The sequence below is a fragment of the Ammospiza nelsoni genome, chromosome 8, assembly GCF_027579445.1.
Source record: "Ammospiza nelsoni isolate bAmmNel1 chromosome 8, bAmmNel1.pri, whole genome shotgun sequence".
Lineage (NCBI taxonomy): Eukaryota > Metazoa > Chordata > Aves > Passeriformes > Passerellidae > Ammospiza > Ammospiza nelsoni.
The window spans coordinates 16486157-16512642 of record NC_080640.1 but is presented as its reverse complement, the minus strand read 5'-3'; the positions used below and the strand labels follow the sequence as shown (position 1 = coordinate 16512642).

At 40.9% G+C, this 26486-nt stretch overlaps 1 protein-coding gene and 1 long non-coding RNA gene across 2 annotated transcripts; one reads left to right on the top strand and one right to left on the bottom strand.

Annotated features, from left to right (window-relative positions):
• The first annotated feature begins 773 nt into the window (after positions 1 to 773).
• LOC132076456 (uncharacterized) lies at positions 774 to 26486 on the top strand. The gene is made up of 4 exons (XR_009418923.1): positions 774 to 859; positions 13673 to 13745; positions 14670 to 14721; positions 25640 to 26486. It is a non-coding gene; the product is annotated as an uncharacterized LOC132076456 (long non-coding RNA).
• Positions 5187 to 9317, bottom strand: PPP1R3C (protein phosphatase 1 regulatory subunit 3C). The gene is made up of 2 exons (XM_059477206.1): positions 9225 to 9317; positions 5187 to 7704 (listed from the first exon to the last, which is right to left on the bottom strand). The coding sequence occupies exon 2, from the start codon at positions 7701 to 7703 to the stop codon at positions 6759 to 6761; it is 945 nt and encodes a 314-aa protein (XP_059333189.1). The 5' UTR covers position 7704; positions 9225 to 9317; the 3' UTR covers positions 5187 to 6758.

Genomic DNA, 26486 nt, shown 5'->3' with positions numbered 1-26486 from the left:
TTATGTAACTGATCTTGAGAATAATAATACAATAATTGACATTTGCCATTCACCAAAATAAAAATTACTATTTTTTTCTAATTACTAGCTAAAATAAATATCAGAGTTGAGTTCTTCAGTATTCAGCTGCTCATAGATTTTGCCATAGAGAAGCAGAGTCTTACCATGTAATGTAGTGCCTGGTTGCTCTCTTGCAGCTGAGTAGAGATGCTCTGTACCACAGCTGTTACTGCAGCAGGGTCTGCACTGCATTCAGCACAGCCCCAGCTGCTTCTCTGTTGGTGACTTGACTTCACCGTGATTCAATGCACAAAGTTGGGCAGCTGGTCCCAGTACGCTTAGGAGAGAGACAGAGACAGGGGCCTGTGAAACACCCTTTTTTGTTTTCTTGAGCATTAGAAAGGTTTGATTTGGAGGAGGAGGAATGTAATTCTGTTATTTAGAAAATTAGCCACCATGTGTGCCATACAAGCAGCACCTGTTATGCCCATTTCCCCAGGTGCTGCCAATGCATCACTCACCCACCACCCCCAGGATGACATCAAGCTTGCAGGAAATTGCCTTCAGCAATAGCAGCTATCCCTAAAGCATCATTTCCAGCTCCTGCCACTGGAAGTGGTTCAGTTCCTGTCCTTTGGACCTATGACTGATTCTAACTCAACCTATCTCAGTTGCTGGGGTTGCCTTTGCACCAGCAGACAGTTCCTTTGCACTGGGATTAAATCCTGCCTGGTGGCCCTCTTGAACAAAGATGATGACAGACCTCTGAAAGTGGTATTTTCCAGAAATTTAGACAACCATGGTCTTTCAGAAGATTACAGCAGTAAGAAAAAGGAGGATTTTACAGCCTGATAACAAGGTAAAGAAACTCGAGGGCTGGGGAGTGTGGTTTGGAAGTTAACTTTTCCTGATTTCCCAATGCAGAGCAAGGGGAAATGCTTCTGGTGGTGCAGCTGCTGAGGTGATAGTTACAGACACAGAGACCATGGGCTGGTTTGGGCTGTGGAAGAATGTGACTGTTCCAAGAAAACAAAAAAGTGGAGCAGAAAATATTAGGAGGTCTTCCATTACTTGCCTTTGTTAGGTGAAGAGTTGGAAGGATATCAATATTTGACGTATGACTGTGTCACCTGAACAAAAATCACCTTTAAGTCTGCAGGCCCTGAGGGTTTCTGTGCTGTATCAGTGTGTGACCTGAGTTTCTGATGGGCAGAAGAGAGGTGGCTGCTAATGGTTGTGGCTGAGCTCTGAGTTTATGGACAGGTCTGTTTTCCTGGGGTCAGTAAATTTGCTGTGGTGCTTTGAGCCAAGTCAAAGATGTCTGTGCTGTACCATAACATTCTTGGTGCCTCAGCTGATAGACCTGTAGTGTGCAATTAGCTTTAAACTAAGAACAAGAACTGAGGATTTGGGGTTTTGCTTTGTTGGTATGGGTTTGTATTTGAGGGTTCTTATATCTCGTGAAACTCTGTTGTATGTGAAATTCTGTTGTATATCTCTATAAATTCCATTCACTTTTAGGCCAGAGTAAGGCTGGATGTTTTGAGAATTCATGTGTCTCCTGGTTCAATATTGATTTAGCTCCAGGCAAGTAAAAGGGGAGGGGAATTGTGAGTGGGAAGGCAGGAGAAAACCACAAAGCTTTGTGAAGAAAAGCACTTAAAAATACAAACAAACAAAACCAAAAGAACACAAACAAAAAACCCCTCACCCTGACCTTCTGCTGATTTCAGGTAATGATGCTTGCTGCATATTCTGAATTCATCTGTTAAAATGTTGTTGTCTCAAAGGGCTATCAGTAAGGAACATTTTTTGAAAAAAAATATTGAGATGGTTGCTTTTGGTATAACAATTTCACAGATTTGACTTCATGGTTAACTACTGTTGTGTGTGATTCAGGGATGAGGAGACTGCTTAGGTCAGGAGTTGTGCTGTGTGAAGGTTTTTGTTTTGTTTTCCCATTTTTGCAAGCAAGGGGAATTGCCCTTACACTCTAATTGCCACCAAGTCTGTAGCAATGGCCACTTTAATGTTGTTCCTGAAAGTAAGGATTGAAGCATATAAAATATCACAATGACCTGAAATATGAAGAGATAGCAGATGTTTTTACCCAATAATATATTTGAGGCAAATAATTTTATTTGATTTTTCCCCATTTATTTCTTTTTATAGTATAGTAAATTGTAGACCAATTTCTTTGTCTGGGACCCTTGCCATATAGGAAGGAGGACCAGGAAAAACACTAATGGTTTTAATGGAGGAAATGCCATTGTTAGGATGAATGGTCAGCGAGGTGCATCAGTGACTCAATCTGCCCAGCTGTCATGATCTTCACAGACAGCTCTGGAGCACTGAAATGTGCTGTACATTCCCCAGGCCTTTCTGAATGACATGCATGAAGCCAGTTGAGCAATGAAAAATGGGTGCTGAGCTGTGCTAAGTTTGTACTGGTGATGTTGAGGACCACACCATGAGGCTTTTGCCAGACTGGTCAAGAGTGATATTTCTGCTTTAAGGAAAATTCAGAGCTGTAAGAGGTTCTTCCCAAACAAGGATAGGAAGTCTATATGTTGATTTTAATGAAATGAAGTTTTACATAGCCTAGAGACGTGGTGAGAGGGGAGAGAGCTGTTCTTTGCTCTCAAGCCATTACAGGCTATTGTAAAAAGAAAGAAATAGGTGTTTCTTCTTGCCTAGGCAGAATGAAACAAGAAGCTAAGAGCTTCATTTTAATCAGGCTCGGACCTGAAGAGACTCTTAAAATGAGGAAAGAATAATTGGAAGCCACAACCACTGAAGGGCTGTAAGAATAGGTGAAGGGAATGCCAGCCAGAACAGGCTGAAGTACAGGTGGTTCTTGAAACAGGAGCAGAGACCTCTCAAGAGGATTTAGCACATTCTTGCTTTCCTTTATTTTAGCCTCATGGAAATATTTTATTCTTAATTACATTTCATTTTAAATCTCAGAAGTGTCTGAGAGAGATGGGAGTTATTGCTTTATGCATATTTAACACTGTAAAATCTACCACATTACCATTAATATACCAGATTTACCATATACATTGTGGTGATTTGCTTAGCTATATTTAACTACAGAAAAAGACATTCAGTAATTGCCCATGAAAATTCTAATTATGTTCTCAGGAAATGTTCAGACACTGATCTTCCAGGGTGATAGATCTTTGTTAATATGAAACGCCAGCAAATTTTAATTTAATTTTGCATGGCAAAATTAGATCTAGCTTCTCAAAAGTGAGCACAGCTATTAGGAATCCAACTTAAAACACTCATGTTTGAAAAATAAAGTCTGTAAGCAATGTGCCATCCATAGACTATAACTGAAAGTCAGACACTGCAAAGGTATAGGAGTGAATCCAGTTACTCACTACTGTCACATTAGTGGTGGAAATACAGACCTACAGTGCAGCTGAAAAAGTGACTTCCTAAGATAATGAGACAATGCCACAGGTTACAAGCTTTTTTTTCCAAGGACAACATCTGCTTTATACCTTCAGGTTTTGGAACAGATATGTCTGAAAGGGCAGCATCTAAGATGCTAAGACAATTTTCCAATGGTGATGTTTTTTTGAGTGTTTGATAAAAAGATTTGTAGACTAGTATTTTTCTCAGTTAATATACCTGAGTGTTGCTAACACTTTTCTCCAGGAGCCTGTTACCTTTCTGATGGATGTGAGCTTTAGTGTTGAACGTGAGCTGTTTTAAAAGAGGAAAGAGTGAAACTGTGTTGCTTTGGTAGGGAGTGGAGAAAGGAGAAATCCTTTGCCCTTTTTGAAAGAGGAAAGAGTGAAACTGTGCTGCTTTGGTAGGGAGTGGAGAAAGGAGAAATCGTTTGCCCTTTCAGCTGAGGGAGGGCTTTGAAGCTGCTGAGCAACACTGCAGCACCACATTGACTCTCTGCTGGGCACTTAGGGCCTTGCAAGGCATCTTTGCAAAGCAGCTGGCTTAAAGCCAAGGCTTGGTCAAAGGAATCTGTCTTCTGGTATTTTTAAGTGATTTATGTCTCAGTCAGGAGCAGGGCAGTTGGGCTGGCTGGTCTCAAAGCCTGGCTGGAGGGTAAGAAATGCTTCTTTTCCTCATGCTAGAGGGCTTCTGCTTTACCAGCAGCTTTGTGGTAGTTGAAGCCAAATTTCACATTGAGGCAGAGCAGCCTTCAAGCCACTAATTTCTTTACTTCACTTTTTTTTTTCTAGAGCAGGGACCTGGTGGTCCAGTATGTAAGAGCTCCTGCCCACTAAGACCCAGTGTACTTAGTAATTGAGTTTGGGATTGGTAGGTGGGCTCTGTGTCCAGCCATGGAGAAGCACTAAATTAATTCCTCAGGTCAGCAACTTGCTGTTAGCTTCATGTCTTCTGCCTTTTGGGAATTGCTTTTTCACAATTAAAGCTAGATTTCCTGCTGGAAACCCTTGACACTGTGTGCAGCAGACAGAACTAAACTGCATCTTGTCAGTGAGCTGATATACTAAGAAATCCTCTGTGCAGCTGGCCATGGAGGGGAGTAGGGGTGCCCTCTGCCCACACCCCAGAGGATGAGGAGCCTTGGAAACCACCCCCACCCTTTTCTGCATTCTCAGTGCCCATGAGGCCAGGCTGCAGCCTCAGCAGTGCATGGCTGGCCCACAGCAGACCCTTTATTTCACAGCAAGTCCTTTGGGACTGATGGCAGCTCCCTGGATTCCTGGGTATAACCCCCACTGCCCCAGACAGCAGCACAGCTGCAGGAGGCAGCACAACCAGCCAAGTTCAGGTGAAACCAAGCCAGAAAACATTAAGTGCTGCTGTGTAGATTCACCCATCCACACATCACATATGGTCTAGCTCAGCAGGTAAGTCTGGCCCTCAGATTAAGACATGCTCCTGCCAGACTTGCCCACAGCACAGCAAGATCCTTGACTAAATCTGTCAAACCAAAATATTCCAGGCAAATTTAGTGAGATACAGTGTTTCTTAAAATGATACAACTTGCAAGGTGAATACTGTCATGTAGTGAAGGGGTTGGATTTCATTTTCAGGGTAGTGCCAGTCTCTGATCTGAGATGCCATACTAGCCAGCTTTAGCAGATCCCATGGCACAGAACAAACTGGTTGTACTTTGTATCACAGCTAAGTTTGTTTTACAGAAACTGAGAAAATAGACAGATTGAGCTGACACAGTGAGAACCAGATGTATCAAAATAAAATTTATTCTTAAAATGGCTAGTTTACACATAACAGCAAAGGTTACATAAGGAAAAGTGCAATTAGTGGAGGAGGCTTATTTCACCTTAGTACTTAACATCTCACTGCACTGTAAGTAGCTTCACACTCAGGCTATTATACTTCTTAGCCGTGGACAAAAATGTGATTTATTTTTTGATGTTAACACCATTTCAGTATAGCTAAAAAGTGTGCCAGCATTCACACCTGCTGAGCATGTACTGGACAATTTCTCACACAAGTCTTGCATGAAACCCAGATAACATTTAAAGTCTGACAGCTCAGAAAGCTAAATTATAAGCATACAGATACAAAATATATATTAGTTTACTAAACTCTAAAAACAAGCTTATAAAAATGAGGTAAACCAGAACAGTTTTCTATGTGCAAGCCTATATTCAGTCTAGAAAAAACTAGTAACAACCCTGCTCTTTTAAAGACATTAGCTCTCATAAAGTGCAGCTAATTCACTGTCTTCAATATGAAGGACCTTGCCTATGTTACTTGTGAAAAGTCATGGCTGAAGTTGCAATTAGGAGCAAGATACTCAACCATCAGATGCTGTAAGATTAGATCTGGTGATAAGTGGAATCACCTAATGATACTACAGAGTAGGAAATTCAAAATCACTTTCTTTTGTTGCTTAACCCTATTTTTATCATATTAGGGTGGCTTTAAAATTTTTTCAAAGGCACATTTTTTTTTTAACATTGAAAGGCAACCATTTGCCTGCTAAATAAGTAAGATGGTGAAGTCAAGGTTACATTTGTTATCAAATGCAAGGCTTCACAAAGACAGTAAGGACAGAGAAGACTTCTTAAAGCAGTGGTCACTTCTACTATTCACTTTGCATCATTTTCTTTAGTCTTCTTTCTATCCCATAGATCTTTCTCTGAGATTTAGAAAAACAGCTTTGGAAAGAAGTAATCAGAACATTGCACATCTCCAAGTTATGTAGCACATACTACCTCTTCCCCTTTTCCCACTTGTCCATTATCCTCTCCAAGTTTCTTAACATGTATTGAAGCCACAAATCTTTGCCATGCACCCCTACCTGCCTTTGCTGCAAGCACATAGAGGGTCACAGCAAGCCTCCTGACAGCAGCTACTGCACTCCTGATAGGTGCAGAAGGAGTTGTGACATTCTGTTTCCACCCCTGTGCACACACATACACTCACACAGTTACCACAGCTTGCTGAGACACCCTTGCCTTCCATACACTTTGCAAGTCTCTCCCCTAGTGACCCAGGAGAGCTGACAGCAGGAAGAAAGCAGCATATACTTGAGATACAGGCAAGCTACTCCTATGGTATGCAACATACACATGAGTTGCACCTTGGTTTTCTTTTCTTCCAAGGATAAAGTTTGGCTAAGAACTTCAGGAGCATAATATGGTTTAACAAGTCCCACAGTCTAATGAACTTGGATTTTTTCGGACAGCAAACAAAACCTGCCACATGGCTTCACCATGCAGCATGTGAACCAGAAATCTAGCACTGTTCTGTTGCCAAATGGAAGGATTCTTCCCCAGCAGTCTGGATCACCAATATGGTGATGAATTTTCAATCTGACCCAAGCTCTGCCACTGGGGAAACAGGCCACTGGACAACCTTGGACTGCCCAGCTGATCAGCTTCTCTCTCTTGTCCTCTCCTTGAAGTCTGAAGATCTACATAGCCTTCTTTGGCAGATGGTATCTGAACACCATTAGGCTTCCACTCTGTGTGTACAATTTTGTAATTCTGCCCCTCGTTATTGTCCCAGAAGGTATGTTCTCCACTTTGGTAAGAAATGCAAAACTCTATCTTCTCTTCAGGGGAAATGGCAGAAGGAAAATCAATGGCAAATGAGAAGGTATCATTTTCAGAATCACTGTAAACATTGTTCATGTACACACACTCAACATCTTTGTAGGTCTTCCACGTGTCGAAAGTAATACGAACCTGAACCTTTTTTTCAAAGCTGACATTTTTTACTTTCACAGTGCCTGACAGGACCTTCTCTTGCAGGGTGCAGGTCTCCAGGCAGACCAGGTTCGTCTGCAGACGGTTCCTGAAGTCCAGGTAGTCAGCTGAGGGCTGAGGGAAACCCAGAATCAAGTTTTTCTCCTCGTGGAGTTTTAGGTCAGATGTTATGTCCTCAATGCCTAAGAGGTCAAACGGCAGATCCCACACGGGGGGCTCCTGGAACTCGGAGAAGGTGTGGATCACTGTCAGGGACAGCCCCTTGGAGTCGGCAAACACAACGCGCTTCTTGGCTCGGGCTGCCGAGGGGCTCCAGTCGCTCTTCTGAGCTTCTGAGTCACACTTCACATGAAGGCACGGCCTGAGAGGTTTGATTCTGTTCACAAAGCTGTTTCTTTGGCAGTCGTCAAGGGGGCTGAGAAAGCTCTTCAGTGGTGGAGAATGGGCTATGCAAATTCGCACGGCCATATCCACAGGCATGCTGGAGCTGGGCAAGGGTCTCGGGTCCAAGATCTGTATCATTCTGAATGGAGAAGAAACACAGGATGTCATCATTTATTACATCAGATAAGAAGCTTCTCAAGAATGGTGTTTACTTCATCATTCTCTTAATTATTCATGGCCTCATCTCTGCACAGTTTTAAACAATTGTTTAAACAAAATTTAAACAATTTTAAATCAAAATTGACAGTCCTACCTACAGAACCAGGGTGAAACTAGTCAGTCATTTCTTGCCATTCTAAACTTCTTCAATTCAAATCTACTGTCCTTTCTTTATCCAAACCTCTGAAAAAACAGATTTTAGTGAAAGCTAATTGAACATGTTTTCTTGAAAATACAGAAAAGAACCTTCTAGTAGCGAGTAAAACAGATCCAGTTAGAGTAGAAGAGCTCATCCACTTGAACTTCCCTCTTAGAGGCCTCAAGTGAGGTCCTAAAATTCCAACAAGCCGGATCAGCTGCTTCATCTCTGAGCACAGACAGCACTATATTAAGCAAGTTGCCTATCCCATCAGAGCATCAGATGGGATTCTATATATCTTTATGCAGAACCATCATTCTGTGGCTCTGAACAACTGTCAGTTGATCTTTTTAGGAACTTGTTAAAAATACTAAAGCACCTTTAGAAATATTTTTGAGCTGTGAACCCAGGTCTAAGTAATAGAGCTCTTTGCACTGTTAATGTCAACTGCTGAGTGAAGCAGGGTGAAAAAGTGGGAGAAGAGAAGGACATACTATTTTTTCACCTCATTAGGCTTCAAGAATTTACTTTAAAACAACTATTGATAATCCCTAAAGACTATGCTGAAAGTCTACTGCAAGGATTCAATAAGAATACTACAGGTTTTTTTGTAAAGAGTTACAGATGATGGATAGCAAAATTACTGTGCAAGGCCATGGCCCATACAATACCAGATAGCTTGAATATTTCTAAAAAGGGGCTTCAACAATAGAACATCCCTGCTGAGATGGATGCAGTCCTTGCAGGAAATGCAGAGTTTTGTTCAGTCACAGAAAGGCATTTGCTTTGTCACTTAAATAAATGGCTTTCTGCTTCCCAAGGTTCTCACTGGTATTTCAGAGCCCTGCCAAAACTAAAGCAGAAGCTGCACTGGTCTCTTCTTGCTTTTTTTAATTGTGGAGTATTTACCATAATAAGCAGTAGGAGGAAAGTACTCGAATCAAATTAATCAACTTTTGCTTTGCTTTATTAGGAATAGAACTAAGGCTTCAGAAATACTCTCTCTGCAACTTTGGTGACCCGAGCTTTTGCAGCGTCAGGGAAAAGAAAAAAAAAAAAGAAAAAAAAAAAAGGGGGGGGGGGAACAGAAAAGGAAAAAAGCCCACGGAAATAGCAAACAAGCGCCAAGCATGCAAACCCCACGCCGCCGCCGGAGCAGCTGCCGGGTGCTGGAGGGGCAGCGGGCGCTGCCGGGCGCTCGGGCAGCAGCGGGGGCAGCGCCCGGCGGGAGCCGCGGAGCGCAGCGGGACCCGGGCACCGCCGGCACAGCCGGGCGGGCAGCGGGGCCGGGCGGCGCTTACCTGGTGCGCTGAGTGCTGGGGCCGCCACCGCCGCTCGGGGCCGCGCCCGCCGCTCCGTCGCCTTTATGGGGCCGGGCGCGGCCCGCGGCCAAGGGGCGGCCCCGGCCGGGCCGTGAGGGGGGCGCGGCCGCCGCTGCCGGCCGGGGCTGCCGCGTGCCCGGGAACTGCCGGGCGGACGCGCCCCCGGTGCCCTGCCCGTGCCCGCAGCTGCCCCCGCTCCCTCGTGCTCCGGGAAGGGCGGCAGCAGCTGCGGGCACGCAGGGCGGGCAGGGCTGGTGCAGCACGCGGCTGTGCAGGGGACGGGGAGCGGACGGGACCCTCTGTACCCTGCGGCGGGGCGAACACGTGCCCGGCGGCGCTGCTCGGGGCGCTGCTCAAGGACCTTGCCCCGTGGAACCAAACCCGTGTTAAGTTTAGTTAAGTTATAGACTTCTCTGCTCCGTTGGAAAGGAGCTGAGACTCTGAGGTGTAAGGTAATGTTCCCAGGGCCAGAAATCCATCATCCTGGAATCTTAACTGCCTTTGTCGTCAGTGAAAAAGCACTTTTGAACTTTTAGTGTGAATGGCACCGATAGCTTTTCACCACCCACACCTGGTGATCTGTGTGCTATCTGAGGATGACAGGCCTTGCGACATGCCCCACATTTTATCTACTGCCTTTTTCCAAAGGAAAGAGACAAAAACCGCTGGAAGGCAGCCCCCGCAGCATTAGCCATAGCAATACTGTGGCGCTGCTGGTGTCCTGCCTCCCAGAGGCTCCGTGGCAAACAAGCCCATGCAGAGGCTGTGGACAGCCAACCTTCTGCAGGCTGAGTAATCCTACTAAAGAAGGTTCATCACTGAGTTACTACTCTTCAAAGACCATGTCCTGGTTGCTTTCTCCCTGAGTCTTCTGTGGATCCACAGTTCCACTGCCACCTTTTTGCTGCCCAGCTGCCCTTTCCCAAGGGTGGTAGATGACTTGCAGTCAACCTACAAGATGTGATAGGGAGTCTGTGAACTGAGATTTTTCTGAGTTCACAGCTTTTACCAGCAGATGAGACACATACATCTGTATAAGCAGCAGGAAGTCCTATGTTCTACGTGAAGCAAAGGGGGCTTACAGTGATGAACAAACAGTAAAGGATTTTTCTGTTCTTGATTTGTGAGCAAAAGAAATTAAAAGCTCTACTGCTTATGTGTGAGGAGTTATTAGAAGATAGGGTGTGAGCATACCAGATGATGATAAGGACACTTTCACCTTGGATTCAAGCTACATATAAGCAGAGGGAGGAAACAGGAAAGGCTGGAGGCTTCTGCTGACAGATGCATAGCACATGGATCAGTATCTGCCTCTGCACAAATAATGAGAGTATTCATAAGACAGTAACACTTCAGTTTCTTAGTTTTGCCCCTTGGTGACTGAAGTTCCTGCCTTTCGTGACAGTACATGACATTGAGCATTGCCCAGACGAAGCCTGAAGCAGTAACTGGCAATGCAGACAAGGCTTTGCAAGGTCCTGCTCCGTTCCCTGGAGCCACTTACTCAGGACAACCTTCCCTGGTCCTCCACTTCTCAACTTGCATCTCTGCTGCTCACATTGCTCTTCCTCTCCTTTCCCTTCTCTTATCTTTTGGTGACTGCTGGCTCCCTATCAAAGGCAGATGATATTTTCTCGTTGTTTGTCTACAGAAAGTGATAGAAAACAGCATCTGTGTTTTGGAAGCCTTGCTAGTAGCCTTACTAGTAGCAAATGTATTTTTCTTTTGGAGGAACTACAAAGACTTTCAGCCCCAGCCCCCCACCTGCAGTAAGCCAGGCCAAACATACCCATAAGGGTATAAGGGAGGACTGGACACATGGCTGGCACTTACCAAATCTCTTCTATTTACCATTATAAAAAATGAGTAAATAACCCTGGAGTTTGTTTGCCTGTACTACTTGAATCTTTGTCCATGGATCTTCCCCCACACACAGCTTAGCTGGGCTGCTGTGTTATCAGGGATCACGTGCAGCAGCTGGGGCCGCTCTGTCCCACTATCTGCAGACACTAAATAAGAGCTGCTTGATTCCTGTAAAAAAGGAGTTGCCTCAAGGCTTTCCCACACATATTTCTGTTGCTATGTAGTAGCTCACTGCCCTGTTGGTGCTATAAAATATTTTGCTCTTGCTGTGTAAAATACCTGTTTTACCCAACTTGGAAAACATCTTGAAAGATTGTTTAAAGTGATAATGTTTAGCAAAAAGCCAGTAGTGAGATCCAGAGCCTTTCACAGACAGATCATTGCCCAAGTCAGTAAATACAGACTGGATACGGTAACTTTGTGCCTAATTGGTAATCTGGAGCACATTCATGGCCGTGGACTTGTGTCCCAGTTCCTGGTCGCCAATACAAGCAGAGAGCATTGTGCAGAGCCAGGGTAACTCTTTCCTCACCCAGGGAGGTGTCCCTGCATTGAGGCAAACTGACAGGGTTATCTGAGTTAGCACACCAGTTTGTCCTGTCAGTGATGGTTCCCTAGCTGTGCTTTTTATAGAGGACTCAGGTTTCCAGATACTTTGGTTTGGCATTTTAAAATGTAGATCTGTCTGTCTTACCAATTTCAAATAGTGCTGCTAAAATGGGAGCACCGGAGGAAAAAACCTACTGTCTTACTGTGCATTTGACAGCACTCTGTGGCATATCAGCTTTTCTGACATTTGTAGGAGCACAATGGCAGAAATATGTAACTGGAAAAAGCACAGCTGATTATAAAATCAAGCCCCATCACAGGGGGCTGTACCTTCAACCACTTCGGTAAGAAGGAAACCCAAATCGATCACCCAGACTAGTTCTCTGTCTTTTCCTGAAAAAGTGGCACATCAGATCTAAAAAGTTAATTGCAACATATTAGCTATCGAAAACACAATTTTATCATAGCTACCACAGTTTCACTAAACATTAAATGTATGTTTTTAAAAACACTTTGCAGCCTAGATGGTCCAGATGCAATGGAAGGCACAGGCTCGCTTTCAAGGAGTTCATTGAGGTTGCTCAGTGACAAAATGGCAATTGGGTTCACGCTGTTCTGTTCAAAGACAAATATATAGTATTAGCTCCATAGTGAATGCTTTTATATGCAGATGGTCCTCCGGGTCTTGCCATTCTTCAACTCACCTGAACTACCCACGACCTTTCAATCAGCAGTTCTAGGAACAGATAATGAGTGATTGTGCCTTCCTGTCAGCTATCACACTGCAATGGGCTGCTCTGGTAATCTCTTTGCTGGCTCTTGTCATTTTATGAGAATGAAAGAATTGCTTTTTTTCAGCCTCTGTTCTGAGACTGAGTAATTAAGCAAGGATTTTGTGTTTACTCTGATTTTATTACTTTCAGGTCGCTCTGCTTCTTTGCTATCCTCCCCCACAACTTCGGGAGGGAAGAAAGGAAATACATTGCAGTGGAGGATATAGAAAGAGTAGAGGAGCTATTAGCATTTAATTAAAGGCTTTTGAAGCAAAGATAGGCAAATATTTCCTCAGAGCGAAGTAAAGTCATGACGGCATTTATAGGTAAAAAAGTCCAGAGAGAAAAACATAAGTCCATTTCACTTGCATAGTACCTCTTGAGAAATCCCTGCTGTTTGCAAGGGAGAGCAATGCTAGCTTAATGCAGTTACAGTATGCAATTGAGCAGGGGAGGTTTTGATTTGGTTTTGGGCTTGAAGCTAAAACAAATTGCTAGGCCAGTGGCACTACACTGGTGTCATTAGAAAACAGAGTATGTCCACCTTATTGGCTGGCACGTTCCTGCAGCATCACACAACACCTGTGAAAGGGACAGAGCTTTAATGACTTTAAAGAACACCTGTGGTAATAGGGACAATTCTGTCACACAAGCTTAACAGCAGCATTTTTTTCCCTTGTTTTGAGCTCTTCTGTTCAATATTTGTTCTCTGCTACTAAGACCAATCTTTGTAAAGTGTATTATCTATGAAGTTGGGTTTCAGTTTTCTATGAATATGACTATGAGGCAAATAGTGATTTTTCAGATACATAGCAAGTTACTTGAGCCTGTAAGACTTTGAAAATTTAAAATTACTTTTAATGGTTTATCTGATGAAATACAGTAGGCAGAAGTTTTATTAAATCTTAATAGAAGGCTATATTCTTTACTTGCTTCTCAGAATCCTTTGGTGAACTTTGAAAATTACTAATGGTTGCAAATATATACCAAGGAAACTAATCCTGGGAAACTCTGTTATTGTTGTAGGAATTTCTTCAGCACTGGTACAGTCCATACAAGGAAGAAACAAATTTTTTATATTTTTAGAATTTTTATTAGCCCATTTCTCATGATTGGTGGGAGGGCATGGTGTCAATTAGATCCAACATGCTACAGCTGTTGGGAAGCACTCACTGAAATACCTGTAAATTGTAATTTAAGTAAGAAAGTGTAAGTAATTACCTTGTAATCACTTCCTAATAGGCAAATCAGAGAAAGTCTGGGAAAAATATTGCACTGCCTCACTGCAATACTGCCACATCCCCTAGAGAGCAGGGTAAGCAACGTGCAGACAAATGTTCATGCAAAAATGGATGGGGTTTTTGTTTTCTTACAGCAACAGGACATGGGTCTAATTCTTTGGGCATTCACAGGGGTTCTAGCTCTCATTTTATATCAGTCAATAGTGCAAGTTCTTGCCACTCCTGGAAATCTCTAAGGTTAAATTCAAAGACATTTAAATTCCTTGTAACTGAAAACTTTGGACTGAATTAAAAACTAGAAATTGATTTTAAATGTCTAATCTTGTTAAAGCTGATTAATGATAAATTAATCAATTGTAGATGAGTCATCACTTTGAAAATGTATAGTGGCAGAGAAGTGCATTGCTTTCTGAAAAAAAGTGACATATGAAAACAAGAAAACATGTCTCAGGCTGCTCAAATGTTTAATGTCATGTGATTATATAAAATTCAGGATATTTTCAGCAAAATTCCTTAAACGGATTTTATGCAAAATGCAGTCTTTTAGAAGTCTTTGCTAGTATGTCATAAGATGAAATAAAGCCAATGCCACATTATTTATTAATTGCTGTGATGTAGAGTGAAAAAGGAAAGAAAACCAAAAGAAGGAAGAGCATAAATGTAGGTATTCATTCATGGAATAACCTGAACTTTCCATGAAGCGTCTTACAAGAGTGCAGAAAACAAAACATGTACGTATATTTTATACATGAGTATAAATCTGGCTTATAAGTGCAGACCAGATTCACTTTTGAGAATGCACAAGCTGTCCTAGATGTCTAAAATAAATGCAGGATTTCAATACCACAACATTCTTTTTCTCCATTTTTTATGTTTTTTTTTTTAACCACACACCTAAGATGGTGAACCTTGATAACCTGTGGCCAAACATTTTATAAATATAAATCATGTTGCTGTGTATAGATAATCAGTGTCTATTCTCTCTTTTTTTCTCCTAGGCTCAAATAAAGAATTACCTCTGCTGATGAATAGTCTTTTCCAAAGAAAACAGTAAGTGAAATGCTGCTTTGTGCAATTTGGTTTATGCTTAATGTTGTGTGAAGAAGCAAATGTTGGTTCAGCAGACGCTTCCATCAGCTATGTGGGCAGTGTTCTGGTTCTTTGCAATCTCTCAAGGAAAAATGTGATTTTTTTTATGCACATGTGTACAATTCCCTGCAGACTTGCAGGAGCCATGTCATTATTCAATATGATTACCATTCCCATAAAATTTATGTTGACTAAAACCTTCATCCTGAATAATCATTGCTATATCTGACAGCAGCCCAACTGAGAGCTGCAAGATGTTCACACAGAGTGTTTAGAAGCCCTTGAAGGGTCTGAGTAACACTCCTTCTCTCATTCTGCCACCCAAGAGACATGATACATTTCTCTATTTTAGGTTTTCTTACAGTTTTCTTACAAGGTCCTTCTTGTCTTGTGTATCACAAGGGAAGAATGGGGCTTGGAAATCAGTACAGTGAAATTCTGTGCCAAGTTTTTCTTGGATTTTCTGCACGGGGAAAAAACTCCCCTATGGCATACTAAGAGATGAATGAATGAATCTTTTCTCTTCTAGATTTAGTTTAATTTCTAACCACTTCCGACTAAAAATTTGAGTTTCCCAGGATCTGACCTAGTTATGCCTCTTAGGGCGCAGCATACATATGTATATGAATGTATATTTCCCCAGTTTCATGGGGGTCAAATTTCATGCAGACATTCACTTCATTTTTAGATTTGCTGGAAAGAATGAAGCTCTTCAATCCAAGTGCTGTAACATCATCAGTCCTCTTTCATCCTGCAGTGGAAGGGGAACTAGTTATGGTCCTGAGCATAGAAAGATTGTGGCCTAAATAACATATTTGCAATAAATTGGTTTCTTTGGGTTATTCTTAGATGCTGCTTCCCAGAACACAGATGGTTTACTGTCAAAATGTGCTACTCCATATATGCAATAATGCTTACAGTAAGTTTTGCAAGATTTAAAATGGCTTTAATCAGTGAGAATAATCTTGCATGCTTCTCTGGAGAATTGCAATCACAAGAATAGTGGAGGTTGCACGAGGCCTTTTGAGGTCACATAATCCAGTCTCCTCCTCAAAGCAGGAATAGCTTCAAAGTTAGATCTGTCTGCTCAGATTGCTCCTCCAGCTGAGCTTTTAATGACTTCAAGGATGCAGCCTCTCTAGACAACCTATGCCAGTGCTAACAACTCAATTATTTTTTTCTGTTTATCTGTCTGGAATTCCTTTTCTGCAACATGTGACTGCTCCCTCTTTTCCTTTTGCTGTGCTTCTCAAGGGAAAGTCTGGCTCCATCTTCTCTTGATTTCCTCTCAGTTCTGGGAGGCTGCAGTCTGACCCACTCTAACTTAGCTCTTCTTTTGCAAGCTAAGCAAAGTCAGCTCCCTCACTCTCAGCCTCTGCAGCACATTCCAGGCCACTAACCATGCTGGTGACCTTCCACTGCTCTTAGTCCAAGCCTAATGCTCAAATACAAACTTACCCCCCCTACATCCTTCCTGGCTAGCTCTTTTATTCACGTTGGCACTGGGATGGACTTAGTTCATTGAGCAAAACACAGCTCATGCCCTAAGTTCATCTACCCTTCACTCTGCTGCAAAGGCATGGATCTCCCCTTGGTGGCACTGACATGCACTTCCTAGCCATAATGTACCCTTTAAGGGTATGAGGATTGAGGGCTTCCATCTGAAGAGAAATCACTGAGTGTCTTGGGGGAAAAGGAATTCTGGTTTTATTCCCAGACTAGGTGAAAACAAAAAGCTTGTCTTAACCCAGAGGTAGTTAGAAATTTTTCTTTTTAATGAAGTTCTGATGTTTAAAGAAATAAATATCCAAATAAATATCCAGAGTGCTTCTTGGAAACATAACATTTAAAAAACAAAGCTCAACAAAGACAACCTTTCTCTTTGCCTTTGGCAAAGATTTCTATCAAGGATCCCTCCGTGGAGAAGGAGATGGGACACAAAATAACACATGGCATTGGTGGCATGGCATTCATGTCCTTCTCCTAGGTTAGGACAACCTATCCTGAAGTACTTGATCCTTTTTTATACACCCATATATTTCTCTGCAGTATATTTATGCATGCAAAGATGCATAGCTCTAACAGGAGAAGCTCAGAGAGATGGAGTCCAGCCAAAGCAGTTTTCAGCCTATTCATAGGACAGGAGCTGGCTGTCACCAAGCCAGGGCCTGGCCATATCAACTGGCTATTATGGGAGAGGAAGTTGTGGTTCTGTCCTTTGGGAGCAAGTGGGGGAATGGAGGGAAGTAAAATATTTACACAATAACTCTTTTTCCATCCCATTTAAATTACTAACTTTTTTCATTTCTCTCTACCCCAAAAGAAAAAGAAGTTGCTCCCTTGGTACCTTTTTTTCTCAGGGCAGTAATAAAGACAGTGAGCATGAAAGAAAACAAACTGTAGTTCTGTATAAACAGGTAGCACAGAAATTATGCATCGATTTTATTACTGCTGTCATATATTACACATTTGGCTTCTCAAGAAAATAACCATATTCATAATTTATACAGTCTGCGTTTGAATATCCCACAAAGAAGGAATTAAGGAGAAACTTCTCTGCTAGTCATAGCACAACAATGTTGAAAGCAGGATGGGGTGTTGGTCATTGGAATGTCTCTGTTTTAGAAATTAAACCCTATTATCAGGGCTGCTAGTTTCAAAATCAGGTTAGGCATGCCCTGCAGGTATAATACCAGAAAATAAAACAGAATACCCGGCCCTTTTATGTAACACAGTGTAAATACAGATAGAGCAAGAGAAGTGATGATTCATTATCTGTTCATCCAAAAACCAAGAATGCTGATTCACATACTACATCCTAAAGCTCCACAAGTCTAAACGTATTCTTGACTATTGTCAAATCACCTTTCTAGATACTGTGCAAAGGAGATGGGCTATGCTTTCTGTCACTGATCTTGTTCTAAATCAAAAGGTTTAGATCAGCCTTAGAGTCAGTCACATTTAATGTCTCTTTTGGTATATCCTACTTCTACCATCCCTTGTTATAAGTTTTGCAAGTGATATAGTACTTGTTTTGTCCTCTATGTTTTCAAACAGCATATGGAACTTTAAAAACATGTAATATAGTTGATAGTACACTACAGCTTTTTATTCCAGGCTTATGTTTGTGCTCTGTTTTATATGATAACCATATACAAAAATAAAGGCAAATTAATCCTTCTGGCAGGAAAAAGTAATTCTGTTCAAGACAGGGAGCTTCCTGGGCTCTGACATTTATGGTTTTAACTTTTACATCAGTTTGCTGAAGCTAGCAAAATGTTCTTTCTACCATTTTTATCAAAAGAAGACATTCATCTCTATTTCATTTTAACTGTATAAACTATGAAAGTTGGATGCAAAGTTGATAAAAAACAGCTGTTCCTAATGAAACTGCATGAGACCTACTCCAGTGTAAGCACATCAGACTGGTGTGAAGTATGAATAACATCTACCATGTCAATATAAAAAGTCCCTGCCCTGATTCTCTGGCTAATGATACCTTCTCAGCGAAGTCAATAGAGATACAATCTCTTGCTTTCGTGGGTCTTTGAGGTCCTCTGTTCTCAGGATCATTTCTATTCTTTATCCATATGAATTTGAAAGAGTAATTATACTCCTGAAGATCTTTCCCTGAGCAATGTTACCGCACACAGTGTGTAACCCTTACAATGCAGCTAATAACAAGGGTGGGAACCCCCACCTGAAACTCCTGCCAGGCTTTTCTTGATGGGGCAATATGGTGCTTAGAAACACATTCAGTGGGGTGTGTTCCAAGCTCGGGGACAATTACACTTTCACTGTGCATCATTCCCACAGCCACAGTAGTTTGCAGAAATTTAACACGAGCATGGGGTTCCTTTGAATCTGTGGGTTTCTGTACTTCAGTATGCTATAAACAGATCAAATGGCAAAAACCAACTCAAGTCTGCTGCAATGCTGAAAAGAAATGCCATGAAAAGCTTACAGTTTTATGAAGTGTTGCCTAACATTTATTTCATCTGTCTATATTGTCTGTTTATGGGAGAAAGAGTGGTTCAGCAGACCAGATGAGCACACCTTCTTTCCCTGCAGATTCATACTGGTGTAAGTTTAACACTGGAACGATGATGTTCCCATGCCTTATCAAAAGAGTTAGATAGTCAAAGATTTGAATTAGAGCAAGAATTTATAGCAGGAAGGAAACATGACTTACAGACAAACCAGACACTCCAACAACCTTAGCCAAAGTAGCATAGAACTCTGAGGTACTGCTATGTCACACGATATTTTAACTACTACCAACGTGTATTGTGGCTCCACTGTTGACATATAGTATCAAATCTAATTCCTTCCAAATCTAATTCCACTGTTCTTCCTTTCTAAGTCTTTTGAGTAGATGAGTTCAATTTCCCACTGAGACTTCACTCCTGCAGATAATTGACTACTCAACCACCTTAAATTTGCTGTTGGTAGCCAGGCTCAGAGGACTGATGATAGGATGGCTGATGCAAAAAGCGTGTGCATGGATTTATAGTGGGTGAGAGAGATAAAAGCATACATCCTGAGAAAATGCTTAGCTTGCTTGCTCTTTTTTAATCTGAAAAACAGGGCACTGATTTCCTGCCAGGGGACACTTTTGAATAGGAATATCTGGAATTGCCTACTAAATTTGGTTTAACTTGGAGTAGGCGGCAGAGAGCAGCAGAAAGTCATGATGGAAAAAAAAATGGGTGTCAGGAAAAAAATTGGCCTAGAGGCTCTGTATCTAGAGGCTTTCTTGTGTCTCTAAGTAGATGCTATGACAGAGGCCTATTTTTATGGGGTCATGCATTATCTTCAAAGGGGACCCAGAAGGGAGTGCTGCCAGTTCATGACAGTCCTTTTCTTCTATCACAAATGTCATCATTTAAAAGCAATATGTGCTAAGAAAGACCCAAGCAAAAATAATTTAGATACATTGTCTAAATATGAAGGGAAATTTTAAGCCTTCATAAATTCTGTATATTCACTGCAGGTAAGTGTTTTGTAGGCAAATTTGAGTTTATCTGAACATCATTACTCTGACAGAAAATCAGTCTTGCATGTTACTTAAAAAAAAAAAAAAAAACCAAAATCTTTTAGTGTCTTTCAGCAGTGCTAAGCACAAGGTCTCCAATTCAGAGGAGATGCTGGCCACTGCCCTCCCTTTGCTCTGTTTCCTTCACCTTGTGCCTCAATTGATGCAGTACAAAATTAAGAAAAGGTGACAGCTAAAATGACACGTGACCTTTTAAGAAGCACGTTTTCCTGACACCCAGTTTTTCCTCCTACCTCTTTTTTTTCATCCCTGCAGTTAGAGGAGCTGTGCTAGTCACGAGTGTCTATCAGCTCTGTGTGCCAGTCCTGGGGCTGGGCTCACATATCTGCACAACAAACTCTCCTCAGTGGAAAATTCATCCCTGGACTGGGGCAAAGCAAGTTACTGGAGGGAATGTAACAGGGACTCAGTGTGTCATTCTTGCCCAGAGGACTCAAGGGGCAGGGATCAGATTCATCCTTGCCTCCTCCCACTTGTAGCTGACAGAAAACAATTGATTGTCGGTCAATTGACAGTCAATAATTGATTCAGTGAATCTTTCTAAGAAATTTAGGGTCATGTCAGGTGTTTGCTGAAGACAGAGCAGGGCTTGAGATGAACTCCTTTGTCCTGAAAAATGGCTAAGAGCAGTCTTGTTCTCAGTTGCAGCTGAGGCAGCTTCCAAGGTGCACAGCCTGTGAGCTCCAAGTGATCCCTCACAGAACCAGTGAATTTGTCTAACCATATGCTAACACAACAGGTGCAAAAACAAGGTTAGTGTGTCAGTGGGTCTGCTGCCAACACGTGCCAATTTGGTAGCACAAATGCACAACTATTCCCATTTATCTTAAAGGAAAGGCTCTGCACCTTATGCAGAAGCAATTTAAAAATAGGAGAGTGTTAGTTTCACATAGATAAACTTGGAGGACTGACATAAGATAATAAAAGGTACACAGCAAAGGGAAAGAACATTCAAATAAATCCCTGCAGGTCACTGTGGCCTGCTTTGAGTTCCTTCCAAATTTAGCCTGGAGGGTCCATGCCCATGTGAAGTTGTTTTTGTACACAGCACAACAAAACTGGTCCAAGCTGAGCTTCAAACAGAAAAACAAATTCCACTATCTCTTTCATATTTTTCCTTCTTAAATACTTGATAACTTAAAACCTTCCAATAGCTGACAGAAAATTTGCTAGTTAAGAAGTTGTTTAGAGATCCCTGAGTTGAAAGACAGAATGTGAAGTGAACACCAATCAAGGTACCAAGGAACTATGGAAGATCTTCTCTGGGACTTGTCCCTGGAAAGGCTGTTACTGTTTGGGGCTTTTTTTGTAAACATACTTTTTCCTACAAGAGAAGGAATAAAATTTTTCCTATGAAGAAGCCACAAAGAGCAGATAATTGTCAGTCACTGGTGAAAATATTTCCCTCTCACCTCCCAAATATCAAAAAATTCTTAGACTTTTTAATATGGAAATTTTTTTATTGTTTGGGGTTCTTGGTTAACATTTATGTAAATAGTTCCATTTAGTAATTTTAAGTGCTGTGGTGTTTTGCAAAAGAACAGGGTACAAAATATCCTGTGTGCAGAATTATAATTTAATTTGTTAGCCATGTTTCTAATTCAGTTTTTAGCATAACAGAAATACCATTTTGGCCTAAAAAATCAAGGTCTTTTACTGATTTTAAATTTCTGGTTTGAAACTTTTTGACACATAATTCACATTATGTTTATGGTGGTTTCTCTTCATTTAACTTATTTTTCCCTAAACAATGGACAGAAGGCAGGGTTTCCAAATGGCACCATGTTCTAAGATTTATCAGGGTGCTTGGCATCAGAATTAAAAAGACCATCAGACTTTGCCATTACTCACAGTAACCACATGCCCAGCTGCTTTATACAATTCCTCCCAATTATAACCCCACAGAGGCCTATATTAAGCCTTGTCACAGTTTGAATTTGGAACTCCTGTCCAAAGAGTATAATGTCACCTAAGCCTTCACATTTGTGCTGGGAACAGCTAGAGCAGAAGCAGGGGTTTAAACTAGGACACTGGCAGTGTGCCTGTAAAAAAAAAAACCAAACTGCCAATAAATCTTCTGTCCAAAGTATTTGGACAAAGTGTAACTTAGAAATTAAAAAGAATCAGTAACCAGGCAATTTCAAAATACAAACACACAATCTTGGATTCCTTGTTTCCTTGTCAAGAAAAAGTATATTTCCAAAGTAAGTCAGTAACTAAAGGTTAAATCTGATTCCTAAGGCTGCTTTCCTAAAGGAGGAGCTTCAGTGCTGTGCCAAGCTGACTTCTATCCATACATACAGATATCAATCTTGAGCAACTCTGTGAGCTTGGCCTGTGTGGGAACATAGCTTGAATTTCATCCCTCCTGATCAGACTAATAATAATAGCAAGGCTATGACTACTTCATTCTGCCAACAGAACTATTTAGGTGGTTTAGTATCACTTTGCAGAACATCTGCTTTTACTTCACCCCTTTTTCATTTTTAAATTAACTCTTATCACACCTACAGTGAACTCTTCTACCATCCCAACTGGGTAGTTACCTCCATAAAAAAGACAAGGTAACTGTACAAATGCTGCTTTGCAAGAAGGGCAAAGTGGTGCACACTCCACACAGCAGCGTTGCACTCCCTGCCCATCCTCCACCCATCCTGCTGCCTCTCAAGCCCCTTGCAGCCTGCAGCCTTCGTGGCCCTGTGCAGTGGAAGGGCCAGCTCACAGCATGTCTTAACCCAAGCTTCCAAGTCAGCAGCTGCTGGACAAGGATGTTGCTTTAGAGAGTGGTCTCAGGGTGGCCATTAATGCATCATTTAGATATAACCACTATGGTTTCCCATAGCTTTTTTGAACAATGTAAAGTAGCATGAATACTTGTTTCATTTCTTATTATACTGAAGCATAATGTTCTGATTTCTGGTTCTTCTCTTCAGGGATTTATTAAATATTCCTTTTAAGAATGTTATGAGCTCAGCATCAAAGTACATTATAAATCTGTCCAGAAATAAATAACACGGTGCTGGGGAATGTTAGCTAAGGGAATCTATGGTAGATTTATTTCTTTCTCTCCCACTCTTCTGCCAGTGCAGAGGCAAAGCTTTCAGATTCTTTTCCTATCCCAAAGGGACTGGCAGTTGACCAGCTTAATTATCAAAGCTCTCTATGTAAGTCAATATGACTACTTGCCAAATATTCCAATATTTTGCTAGACAGAACTAGGCCATGTGGGAAAAAAAAAAAACTAATTCAGTTCTTAGCCAAGGTGGGCTACACCTACAGGACTCTGTGAGACCTCTGCTAAAAGCAGACCAGTTCTCCCTCAGAATATGGTGTTACTGTGCTGTTAGATGCAAAAAACAGTTTCTACTTTACACTCCCTATAAGGTAAATCCAACTTCTCAGAACTTCCCTCTCTCTCTGTTACCTGAGTAAATGCCAAGTGAGAATTGCTCAGAAAAGTACAATTTTATTTTATTCCGAGTTTGTTTTGCTAAAAGCTCTTTTGGCTAAATTGGAGGATTTCCAATACCTCCTGATGTTTCCTTACTGTAGTTTTTCTGTCTTGAACAAAATTAACACAGGCATGTATCAGTAGTTGTGGTAAATCTGCGCTGTGGCTTCTCAGATTTTTGCTATAGCACAGACTGCTTTTGGATCTCTCCATGTAGCCATAAAAAGGGAAACTGATATTCTTAATAGCATTATCAAATACTGTTACAGTGTAAGGTCCTGAATGGAGAAGAAAACCCCTGAGCCATTTGTGCATGTGCACTTATCAGTTCTACAGTGTTCTGCTCCCTTCTGAATGCACAGCAGACTTTGCTGGTTGTGTCAAACTGACTCAAATGATAATTTGTTTGCCTACTATTTAGGATCCCCAGTAACTAGCATGCATTCCATATATTTTTTCCAGGAATACCATTTATCTTAGATCAAATACAAATTAGGCCAACTTGTATCCAATGTTTATCTGTTGCAGAGAACTTCTGTTTACAAGCTAAGAAGGTCACAAGAACATCTGGGTCCTGTCATCTAGATTACAAGGGCTATTCTGGCCCACACTGAATAGTTTCCATGCAAGGACAGTATTGAGGAATATAGCAGTAGCTCTGCTCCATGAACTGTCCAGACAGCAGAGAAAGGATCATCAGCAAAATTCTTTCTGAAGAAAACCAGTTGGTAACCCAATGTGAAAAATGCTATTTCACTGTTAGATGTCTGTGGGACCTTGATTTGTGTGCACACATATTGTGTGCAGAGATAACACTTTCAATGTCTTTAAGGTTTTAAGATCTCCACACCAGTCTAACCTTCCATTCAGCTGTTCTGTTTCCAGTCTTGAAGTTGTTCAAGTTGTGAGACAGATCTGGAAGTAAAATAGGCTTCCATTGGGTATTTTCTGGGGAAGTGAGGTAGGAGACTCAGTTAAGTATTTCTCATCTTGAAGACCAAAGGGCCTGACCAGATGAGGCAAAGAATTGAAAAGGAAAGAGAGAAGGATGACCATTCATGTTCCTGGAACCGTTCCAGAGAGATAGAACATAAGATATATTAAGTAACCTTGCTGTTGAAATGAAATATTGTGTAACTTCACCTTTTAGCAGCAATAGTTAGCATTTGTGTAATCATGCAAAGTAAAAATTACCTACTTTTTAATTATAAAGAAATGTATTCAGTAACTCTAAAATATAAAAAGGAAAACTTTAAAATGTACTTCCCAGATAGCTAAAATCTTCATTACATAGCATTACCCTATACACTAAAATTATTGCCATTTAAAGAGGAATTTATCAGGTATTAGGCATTGGCTGTATTGGCCAAGTACACAGTGCTCTGCTAAATAATCACATTCCCGGGTGAAATTTAGCACCATTTACTATTTTGAGGCAGTCAGATTACATCACTGTGTACCCATGATCCTGAGAGTCACTATAAGGCAACATTTCAACAATCAAGGCATGTTTGATAAAAGAAGAAAATTAGTAATTTTCTAAACTTAATGGAAAAATTATCTTCCATGGATAAACAAAGACATAAGTTACTGCTATAAGGCTTCATATAAACTATATAGAAAAAATCTCAGTTGCTTATAATAATTAGAGATTTTAAAAAGTAGATTACAGAAATAATCCTAGAATAAACTGCCTAAATAAAGTGCTTAAAACTTTCTCTCTCTTGCTAAAGGCTTTTAACTTATTTTTGCAATTTAATTTGCTTTCAACACTGTTCAAGTATATAGTTATTTTAGAACTTTCTGATTACTCAATTTTTTCTAACTTTTGTTAGACTCAAGCCTTCAATAAATTTAAGGTGTAACCAGCAGTTTTGCTGCTTTTTTTGATCTCAGAGATCTGATAAAGGGATTCTGTCTTCAACTGACTCAGGGAACAAATAAATGAAATATACATCCCTTAAGTGAGGATTAGCCCCTTATTTGTAGAGTGGCTGTCTAGTCTGCATTCAGGTAGGAAGGCAAATATCTTTATCTGGTAAATATCTGAGTATTATGACATTTTTCTGTTAAAGACAAAAATATCTTTGGATGAAGATTTTAAACCTTGCTTGCAGGAACATAAGAATTGTCTTAATGGAGCACTTTTTTCCTCAAAGAATATCCCTCACAAAATATACTCTACCATTTCTGAGACATTACTGGTTACGATGAATTTTAAGGTGTGGGAAAAATCTTCCCAAAGGAGAAGTTTCTAGCTGTACTGCTGGTTTAGCTCTGTGATAATTTATGCTTAGTAGGACATATACATAACTGTGTTCACTTCTCAAAATCCTCCTTTTAAAAATAAAAAATTGTATTCATTTTTATAGGCTTTTACTGAAGATTACTGACCATTAGAGTGTGACACCAACAACCATTTGAACGTTTCCTACTTTCTGTCACGAAGTTAAAAATCTGCGTGTATTGTTCACAGTAAGTCTTAGGATTTTAATGGTTTAATGTCTGATTTCAATATCACTGTAATGACATTCCTTCTTTTCATCAAAACTCCTCTTCTGAATCACTGCCATGGACTACTTTTCAGCAGGAGCCTTCCATTATAAATACTGAAGTTCACTGGATTTGACAATTATTACTTCATGGTGAAACTGTAAAAACTTCTTAAACTAAGTAACTTTTCCTTAGGCTGAAGTCAAGAATATCTTGTTCATTCTCCTATTTTTTCCCTGGACTGTGGAACTAGCTGTTCCAAGAAGCCATCATTCGAATTGTTGAGAAATTGCCTCTCAAAGATCTGGCCTGAAATAACAACTTGACAATCTATGTGCAACTATTTGGAGTGGTACACTACTACTTCCTTAAAAAAACATTACATTTAGTTTCTTCTTTGCTTTCCTTCACACCGCCTGCTCTGGATGGTATTTACATACTATAGGCAACCAATTCAGGTATCCAAATTAAAAGTATAGGCTTCTTATGCCATCAGTGGAAAGAGGAACAGTGCTTCAGAGGGCAATTAAGAGTAAAACACTGAGAAATCTGCCTGCTTTGTTAATTTATTGGAGGACCTGGGCACTTCTGTTAAAGGCCTGGGGCAGATTGTGAAGATGTCTGAACCTCCACAGAGCCTTTTATATTTTTTTTTTTGCTTTTAATTGGGACAGAAAACAAGTACCAAAATTTGTTAATAAAATGTCACTTGAATTGCCATTTAAA